This window comes from Dendrobates tinctorius, unplaced genomic scaffold (assembly GCF_039654945.1).
Source record: "Dendrobates tinctorius isolate UK_male_01 unplaced genomic scaffold, ASM3965494v1 ptg000041l, whole genome shotgun sequence".
NCBI lineage: Eukaryota > Metazoa > Chordata > Amphibia > Anura > Dendrobatidae > Dendrobates > Dendrobates tinctorius.
The window spans coordinates 5,327,006-5,335,821 of record NW_027361709.1 but is presented as its reverse complement, the minus strand read 5'-3'; the positions used below and the strand labels follow the sequence as shown (position 1 = coordinate 5,335,821).

The following is an 8,816-nucleotide window of genomic DNA, read 5'->3' as shown; positions in this document are numbered from 1 at the left end:
GACCATATGTGCTGAGCGGCCGTGCTAGGCTCTTGGTCCTGCCGTGGAGCGCTATGAGGATACGGGGTAGCAGTACATGCCCTACTCAGTCTCTTTGTGGGACTACAGATGCGACTATTCACTCTGTATCCCTCCGGAACCTGAAAGAAAAACGCCGCACACTGAGGTAGATAAGGGTCTAACGAAAGACCCGTGTCCACCTCCTACTGACACCAAGCTAAACTGGATATCTTACTTCCTGTCGGTGAGGTGTATACTGCGGAGGAGGAGCTAACTTTTTTATTTGCATAATGTCAGCCTCCTAGTGGCAGCAGCATACACCCATGGTTTCTGTGTCCCCCAATGAAGCGATAGAGAAAAGGGGTTTTCTGATCAGAGACGCCACTTTAGAATGAACTTAAGCGGCTGATTACCTATATGGTAATATGACAGCCGTTTAACAGATACTCCAGAAGAGCGGCTCAAACCTGGCAAACGTACGGAGTGCACATGGCGTGGCTCCGAGATGTAGGCTAAAATGTGGTTAAGTTATGGCAGTCTAAAAGCCCCTGTACAGGCAGGTGCAAAGACCCCATACAAGAGCAGGTACATCGCTGCTGCTCTGCCTTGCGATGGAACATGGCTATCATTTTCATTTTTCGGCACAGATTTGGAAAGAAAAAGCTCATGTGCTCGTCCTCCCTGGGTCCAGTGCCATAAAGTCACCGCTGCTCCGATCTCAGGGTTTTGACATCAACAGCGAAGTCAGTGAACTTAGCAACTCTGCTGCTGTAGAAGCCAAGAGCTGCTGAGCGATTGGCTGCAGCGCTTATGGATGTTGAATTAACAGCGACGCTACCGATACAACGATTGCTTATTTTACATTAGTAAACTTTTCTAAAAGCAAAAAACCCCTTTAAATTACATCGATGAGCCCATCACAGATGCATGAACCCCCAAGACTCTAACCCTTCTGATTAGACAATCATACAGGAAAATATCAAACTTGTTATATTTTACTAGAAAATTACATGTTGCATCAGCTTCAAATATACAAGAGAAGTCCTATCGTAGAAGTAACGTGTCCCGGGCCGTGCGTGGGCAAGACTCAGAACGTTGTGCACATTGCTCTAGAAAGAAGGTAAACCAGTAACATTAAACTGGGGGCGACAAGCTTTCTATGGAGAGCGGTCTGTCCGACGCCAGTTTGCCACGGCATCGAGAATTCAGTCACTTTAATGAAGATTAGCGCGGGCGTCACGCCTCGGGTGCCGCTTCTTGGTGCAAAAGCAGATTTGCCACAAAGATCTTTTTTCTCGCCCCACTTTCCCTCATTATATGCTGACAAAGGTGCATGTGTCCCGCAGAGCGTGCCGGCTCAGAACTGCTGGATAATGAGTTTCTTCTTCACGTCGTGCGAGAACCTGTTCATCTTGAACAAGTCGCTGTCGTAAAATGCCGACAGGTTGTGGATATTAATCTGCCGAGCCTGGGGGGAAAATACAAAGAGGCTTAAACATTGGAGCATTAGTAAAGACCAGGGTCTATTTACACAGAGTTTGCATTGCACATTTGGCGCAGATGTCAAACATCACCAGTTTACATCCTACAGCAACAACGGATTGAAACGTTCCGCTGGCAATAACCGCTGCTGTACCCGCAAGGTATGAACGCGGCCACAGAAAACATTTCTGACTCTGGATTCTGCAAGCGAACGCTGTCACCATTAGCTAGAATTTACATTGATGGAAATGGTTTCTTTTTTTTATTTTCTTAAAAAAAAAAAGAAGCAGTCAACTTATTAAATGTTTTATCTATGATCATAGCTGTTCATCACTCCATCCCTTGATGCTGCACCCCGAACACAATCGGTGACGCTTGCACCATTGGTATATACAGTGCAAGCGAGCGGGAAATGACGCCATCGGCCCTGGTCACTTCCGATGTGGACGTAGCTGGATAATCCCTATAAATCCTTTATAGTTGCAATACTCTTTTGGACATCAGGTGACATCACGATAAGTCAGACTGCAGTGACACAGGAACGTTTTAGCATCCGTATCCTACTGCAAGTCAGCCTTGGCTCTGCTTCTACTGACCACAGTGCATTAATGATCCCTACGATCCAGTAGGTTCTGGTCTTAATGCCTTTAATTGGGCTGGAACTGGCAGTCCTAATGCCGCAGCTAAAAATGCACCAGCGTTACAGCCACCGACAGCACCGGTGATGGACATTTATAGTATGACAGCTGCTGCCATGTAATCTACCTTGTCTATGAGATCTTTCTCGGAGACCTCGATGGAGTCCTGCTGTGCGCCGTATCTGTTCCTCTGGTAGGTCACTTGCTCGGCCACCAGCTGCTTCACTATGAAGAGCAGAAGTTCGTTGTTGTCTCTTCTGAATGCCAAGTATCGGGCAAACGTCTGCAATAAATACATATTGCACATTAAATCACTTTTCAGTCTAGCGCTCCTGCAGACGAGTCCCGCAAAAAGTCGCATCGCCTGCACGATACATTGTGTGATGCAGGTTTGCAGCGTGATGTGCACAGTGACGTACCTTTCTCATGGTTCTCATAACACTGAATTTCTGTGTGTCAATGAAACTCTCCAGCATCACCCTTATGGCCATATTCACATCATCTTCGACCACATAATCCCTCAAATGCATTCGCGCGTGTGCCTCCGCCATACGAATCATTGATTCAATGTGTCGCACTGTGATGGGGATACTGCCGGTTGCCTGAAGGAAACAAAGAATTAAAACAAGAGAAGGAATATTACATTATGTACCAGCTGTGTGACATAAGGGAAAAACAGTAAAAGTACAAAAAAAAAAAAAAAAAAAAAAAAAGGGTAAGGGGCCACAGCGCCACCTGGTGGCAGGAAAGTAGAATACAGCAGCACCACCTGGTGAACAAACCGTACTACAACAGCGCAACCAGGTGGACAAACCGTAATACAGTAGCGTTACTTTTTTTTTTTAAATCAAATTTGGAAATTGTAAATTAGATAGATGTAGGGCTTACCATGGACTCTTTCCTGAGGTCACTGTACATTTTCGCCACTTTATCCTGATCCATCTGGTTCAGCTTTGGGTGGACCTTCTCCTTGGCATATATAATGTATTTCTTCAGCACTTCTTGGGGCAGTGGCTCCACGCCAAATGTATTGGGCAGAACGACTTCTTCTGCGTCGCCATTTACAACGTCTTTGTTGCTAGGATGATGCTTTATATGGCTGCCGACCACAAACCTGGCCAGCATTTCATCCTAAAAATGACAGAAAACAGTTATTACGACAAAGAGGCCACGTGATGAGCCACGCTGCTGAGCAGAGCAAGGAAAGGAACATTGAATGGAAGAATCCTACAGCACTGATGCTTCAGGCTCCCTCTAGTGGCTAAAAAAGAAAAAAGAGCAGAGTCTGACTCTTTTATTCCAATAATTAAATAGTCCCTGAACTGTCCAACAATAAAATATATTTTAATAGTGCGACAATCTGCAAAATCACTAATATTTATGTAGTTTTATTAATTTTTTTTTCACCCTGGAGTAATGGCCGCCAACCGTTTTCCTGTTGTAAAAGCTTTAATCCATCACTAGAGGAGATATCAAGATCAACTACAGGGGCAGCGGGGGTGGGTACGTGCCCCCACATCTGGTCTCCTGTCTGTCACACTACATACAGGCATAACAGAGGAAGGCTTTCAAACCAGGACAATTGAGCCATTGGGCAATGACAGGCACAGTGCACGAGGGAAAGACAGTTCCGGCACCAATAGCTCTGGCCGAATGCGGATTAAGAGGGGATGCAGCGTTACATACAGAGCATGACAAATTGGGACAATACATAGGTGTGAAATGAGCATTTCTCCTTTTTGGGGAGCATCATTGCTAAAATAGTTTGGAATTATGGGTTTTAGTCAAGAGCTTTGAATAAAATGAAATTCAGAAGGTTCTTCACCTGCACGGGGTCCACCGTGTCTCTCACCACACACAGAACGTCAAATCGAGACACAATGGGCTCAGTTAGATCCACGTTCTCGGAAAATGTTAACGATGGATCATAACGTCCTCCTAAAAAGTAAGTAAAAGTCATTGAGGGATTGGCCTGGTGCAAGGCTTGTGACTAGGTGGGGGGGGACCACACGTTTTTACCAATGGGGTTGGCTGCAGCAATGACGGTGCAGCGAGCCTGCAGGGACGTGACAATGCCAGCCTTGGAGATGGAGATGCTCTGCTGCTCCATGGCTTCGTGGATGCTGGTTCTGTCCTGGTCGTTCATCTGCAAAAGTGACAGATGCATAAATACACAAATAGGGGGAAGGACGGAATCTTTACATGCTGCACCTACGACTTAGAACTCACCTTATCAAACTCATCGATCAAGCACACTCCCCTGTCCGCCAAGACCAGAGCGCCGGCTTCCAGTGTCCACTCCTTGGTCACCGGATGCCGCTGGACGTAAGCCGTCAGACCCACAGCGGAAGCCCCCTGGCCGGTTGTGAATACAGCCCTGCTGGCGACTTTCTCCACGTACTTCAGAAATTGTGATTTTGCTGTCCCGGGGTCACCGCACAGCAACACATTGATGTCCCCACGGACTTTGTGCTTTCCACCTAAGGGGGAGAAATAAATCATTTTTAAGACTAAGATCTTTATCCAAGATTATAAAAAATCCTTCACATCCGATGGTAGCTGCAACAACTGCATGGCCTGGTGGAAACCAACCCCTTCATTAGCTATTAAAGGAGCAAAACCCCACTAACTATACGCTGGACACATTCCTGTGTAGTTTTCTGTACCCACCTGGGTTTTTCGGTTCTCCTCCAAATAAAGCGAGCGCAAGGCCTCTCTTGATGTCTTCGTGTCCATAGATAGACGGACCGATGCTGGCAAAAATCTGCAATAAACCCACCACTGACATTACAGACCAGTCACTGAGAAAAGAGCCAGGGTCGCGAGTACAGCTCGTTAACTACGTCTCCCCTCTCACCCGCTCTCCAATCCGCTCGTCTTTGGAAAGGGCCACGATGGCTTTCACGTCTTCATCAGTCAATTCACCCACGGCCACCTTATCGTCTTTCTTGGTGATGTGATTCGCAAGAATGACGGTGGCAAATACCGGGAAACCATTGGCCGTGTTCAGAGATCCATCGTAGTTGTTGTGATAAATCCCAGTGAGCTCCTGTCAGGAAGGACAACAACCCCAAATTATGTAATAGGTGCCCTAATGATTTCCAGAGAGTGGTTTTTAAAAGAGGTACTCCCGTCTTGAAGTGGAGACATATCACCAGAAACTTCATAACTGGAGGGTGTCCGACCTGAGAATGAAGGAGCGCCCCCAACCACAGGAGAGAAAACTACAACGGTGCCCTGTCCATGCACAGAAAATGGATAAGGGGGCACAGCATTGAATTGGGACTGCACCTCTTTCTCGGTTTTTCACGCATTGTCTGCAAACCACGGTGCTGCTGTGATACATTACCAGTGGTTAAGGTGCCGCTGTGAAGTGATGCCAACTGGTGAGGGTCCTGGACCAAGCAATGGTGACTCCTATGCCACCGCTTTATAAGGTGGGAATACCTCTCTAACTTTAGGCAGAACTCACGATTTCATCTCCTGGTTTACAGCTGTCCACCAAATCAGCAAGCAGGATGGCATCTTTGGAGCGAGGAAGCCTGCCGGCCGCCACCTTCCCTGGGCTCTCCTGAATGGTGATACGCTGGTAGTTCTGGTACACAGTCTGGTAAAGAAAAAAAAAAAAATACATTAAGGGCAAGAAAGGAAACCTTTTTGCACTTGCAGAACTTTATTAAACTAGTGTCGTACCTCCTCCATGTTGATTTCAAAAGGCCCCAGGGACTGACATTCCGGACAGGATCCCGGCTTCACCTCCTGGTTCTGAGACTGGAAGAAGGGCCCCAGGACAAAGTTGCACTTGTTACAGTTGTACTTCACCATGCTGAGTTGCGGCAGGACCCCCGTACAACATGTCACCACCCCGCTGGTACGGATCAGCTGGTTCAAGTGCAGCTGCCTGGATGGGACGTAACACAAGACGCACGGTCAGATAACGGCACAAACGCACCACGTTAATCCTGAAGCCACGGACGGCAGCCGGACTCACCTGAGCGACCGGAGCTCTTCCACCAGTGGGAGGTGAGAGATGCGGACGTGGATCTCACGAGCAATGCGGTCGTATTTGGGGTACATGACCAGAACGACCTCCTTCGCAGCCTCGTCGAAAACCTTTAACATTTCCGCAGGGGCTTCAGGGAGGAAATACGCCAAGACGTGCTCCCGGGCGGCCAGGTCCTCGTAGTTCACCACCAGGCTCTCCTTGTTCTCTGGAAGGAGATTATCATACAGATCACTTTATGGAACGTCCATCTCCAGCCCCCCCCCGATATCAGAAGGGGACGTTTACACAAACCACAAGAATCCCACTATGGAGGTCTCCCGTTACCTTTGCACATGTCGCTGATCTTCTCCTTGAAGACATTGTGCCCATGCTCGTCGACGTGGGTTCTCAGGAAGTTTTTGAACCGATGGTAAATCTCCAGGCGCGTGGCGGCCATTGACACCCACTCTCTCACCGTGTAGCCTTTCATATCTTCCAGGTTTTCAATGCTTTCAATCATCTCTTCATCTTCATCCAGGGCGCCTTCTGCTGCGCGCTCGGCCAGACGACGTTTACGTGCCGGACGATCCTCCTCCTCTTCGTCACTGTCTAATCAGAAGGAAAAAAAAACCCCAAAGATCCACATCTGGTTTCCATTCAGTGACAGCAAGCAGATCTTACACAGTTACCATTAAACCTACCATAGAGCAGCCCTCTGCGCATGCGCCCCAAATCCCGGCCCATCTCTCGGTCTCGTATTCTCATGGCCTGTTCAGCCGCGTCTCTCTGACTGGCGGTGAGATCCTCGACATCCTCATCGTCCAGCCCCTCGGCCTCGTACACGTCCAGCTCAGAAATCGCCCGGTAATCCCTGAAATTAACAGCAGAGATGAAAATGCTGACTGTAGCGTGGGCCGCCGGCAGCCCGGGTGGTCGGATTATCAGTACCTTTCCATGCCGTCTCCGATCAGCTCCTCTCCATCTTCCTCCTCGTTAACCGGCAGACCCTCATCTCCCAAGAGACCTTCAGACTCATCCTCGAAGGGAGGAAGATCTCGCCCGGGACTGGATGTGAGGGCATCGCCACGCCTGGAGCCGCCTCTGGGGCTTGTGGCAAAAGAGAATGATTCTGAGGAATCCTGCAATTGAAGGGTTAATGGTCAGCAGATGCAGAACTTCTACAAAACTTTATTCTGGTCTGATGGATGGTGGGAAGGAAAACAACAACGGATCATTCCAACATGGAGGTGTGCATTGCCCCTCAGTATCCGGGGCGAAACGTGCTGCTGGACCGCGGCCCCGAGGAGCAACTCGCTCCCCGTTACACCGTCTACATGAAGATCTCCCTCCATCACCAGGGTCCAGGCCACAAAGCTGCATCACAACACGGTGACGCCGCCTCGTAGGAAACACAAGACGAGGAAAATCACCACCACCCAGGTGCTCACAGGACGGTCACAGAAGCCCCCAGGCCGAGGAACATCTCCATATGGACATTTAATATTCTACGGGTGACGCCGCCACTAACCGCAAGCCAGATCATCACCGGCGGCACCGAACAGTCAGCGGTTTATTCTGTGTGCAGACATTTATTTTAATGGTCATAAGTGTATTTCAGCCGCGACGTGCCGACAGAGGCCGCCGGAGGGGAAAGTGGGCAACCGGGGGACGCCCCGCGACCCGCCGGCAGTGGGGGGACGCCCCGCGACCCGCCGGCAGTGGGGGGACGCCCCGCGACCCGCCGGCAGTGGGGGGACGCCCCGCGACCCGCCGGCAGTGGGGGGACGCCCCGCGACCCGCCGGCAGTGGGGGGACGCCCCGCGACCCGCCGGCAGTGGGGGGACGCCCCGCGACCCGCCGGCAGTGGGGGGACGCCTCGCGACGTGCCGACAGTGGGGGACGCCTCGCGACGTGCCGACAGTGGGGGACGCCTCGCGACGTGCCGACAGTGGGGGGACGCCTCGCGACGTGCCGACAGTGGGGGATGCCTCGCGACGTGCCGACAGTGGGGGACGCCTCGCGACGTGCCGACAGTGGGGGACGCCTCGCGACGTGCCGACAGTGGGGGACGCCTCGCGACGTGCCGACAGTGGGGGACGCCTCGCGACGTGCCGACAGTGGGGGACGCCTCGCGACGTGCCGACAGTGGGGGACGCCTCGCGACGTGCCGACAGTGGGGGACGCCTCGCGACGTGCCGACAGTGGGGGACGCCTCGCGACGTGCCGGCAGTGGGGGACGCCTCGCGACGACAGAGCCCGCCGGTGGGGAACGACAGGTGTGTAGTCAGCGACATCTCTACATAAAATGATGACAGTAGTAATAACTGGTGATAAGTCTCTTATTACACCGCATGGATTTCTCTATACTCCGCGCTCCTCTGACGCTCCGGCCCCAAACTGGGCGACATAGTCCCACAGCTGGCTGCCCGTGCTCCTTTATCCCTCTCTCTGTCTCCCTCTCGACTCCCCGTTCCCCGCTCACCGCCATGTCGCTGTTACTCCGGAGTCACACACTTCTGCCTTTCTCCTTCACGCGGTTTGGCGCGAAAATAAAATACCACGTGACCCGCTCAAGCCCGCGAAAATCTCTTCGTTTGCATAAACCTCGCCTTCTCAAGGGCGGAGCCTCGCATCCTCCGGGCTTCCAATTGGTCATTACAAGGGGGCGGGGTAACATGGCTCCTGAATAAGTGAGCGAGCTTGTGACAAGA

The 8,816-nt window shown here is 51.0% G+C and overlaps 1 protein-coding gene across 1 annotated transcript; it reads right to left on the bottom strand.

Moving 5' to 3' along the window:
* Window positions 1-977: 977 nt before the first annotated feature.
* Window positions 978-8,730, bottom strand: MCM2 (minichromosome maintenance complex component 2). The gene is made up of 16 exons (XM_073575038.1): window positions 8,588-8,730; window positions 7,054-7,244; window positions 6,807-6,976; window positions 6,451-6,714; window positions 6,112-6,331; window positions 5,814-6,021; window positions 5,593-5,727; window positions 4,978-5,169; window positions 4,791-4,884; window positions 4,350-4,600; window positions 4,140-4,266; window positions 3,946-4,058; window positions 3,009-3,251; window positions 2,540-2,722; window positions 2,248-2,403; window positions 978-1,468 (listed from the first exon to the last, which is right to left on the bottom strand). Exons 1-16 carry the CDS (start codon window positions 8,591-8,593, stop codon window positions 1,358-1,360), a joined length of 2,664 nt encoding a protein of 887 aa, XP_073431139.1. The 5' UTR covers window positions 8,594-8,730; the 3' UTR covers window positions 978-1,357.
* Between the last annotated feature and the right edge of the window lie 86 nt (window positions 8,731-8,816).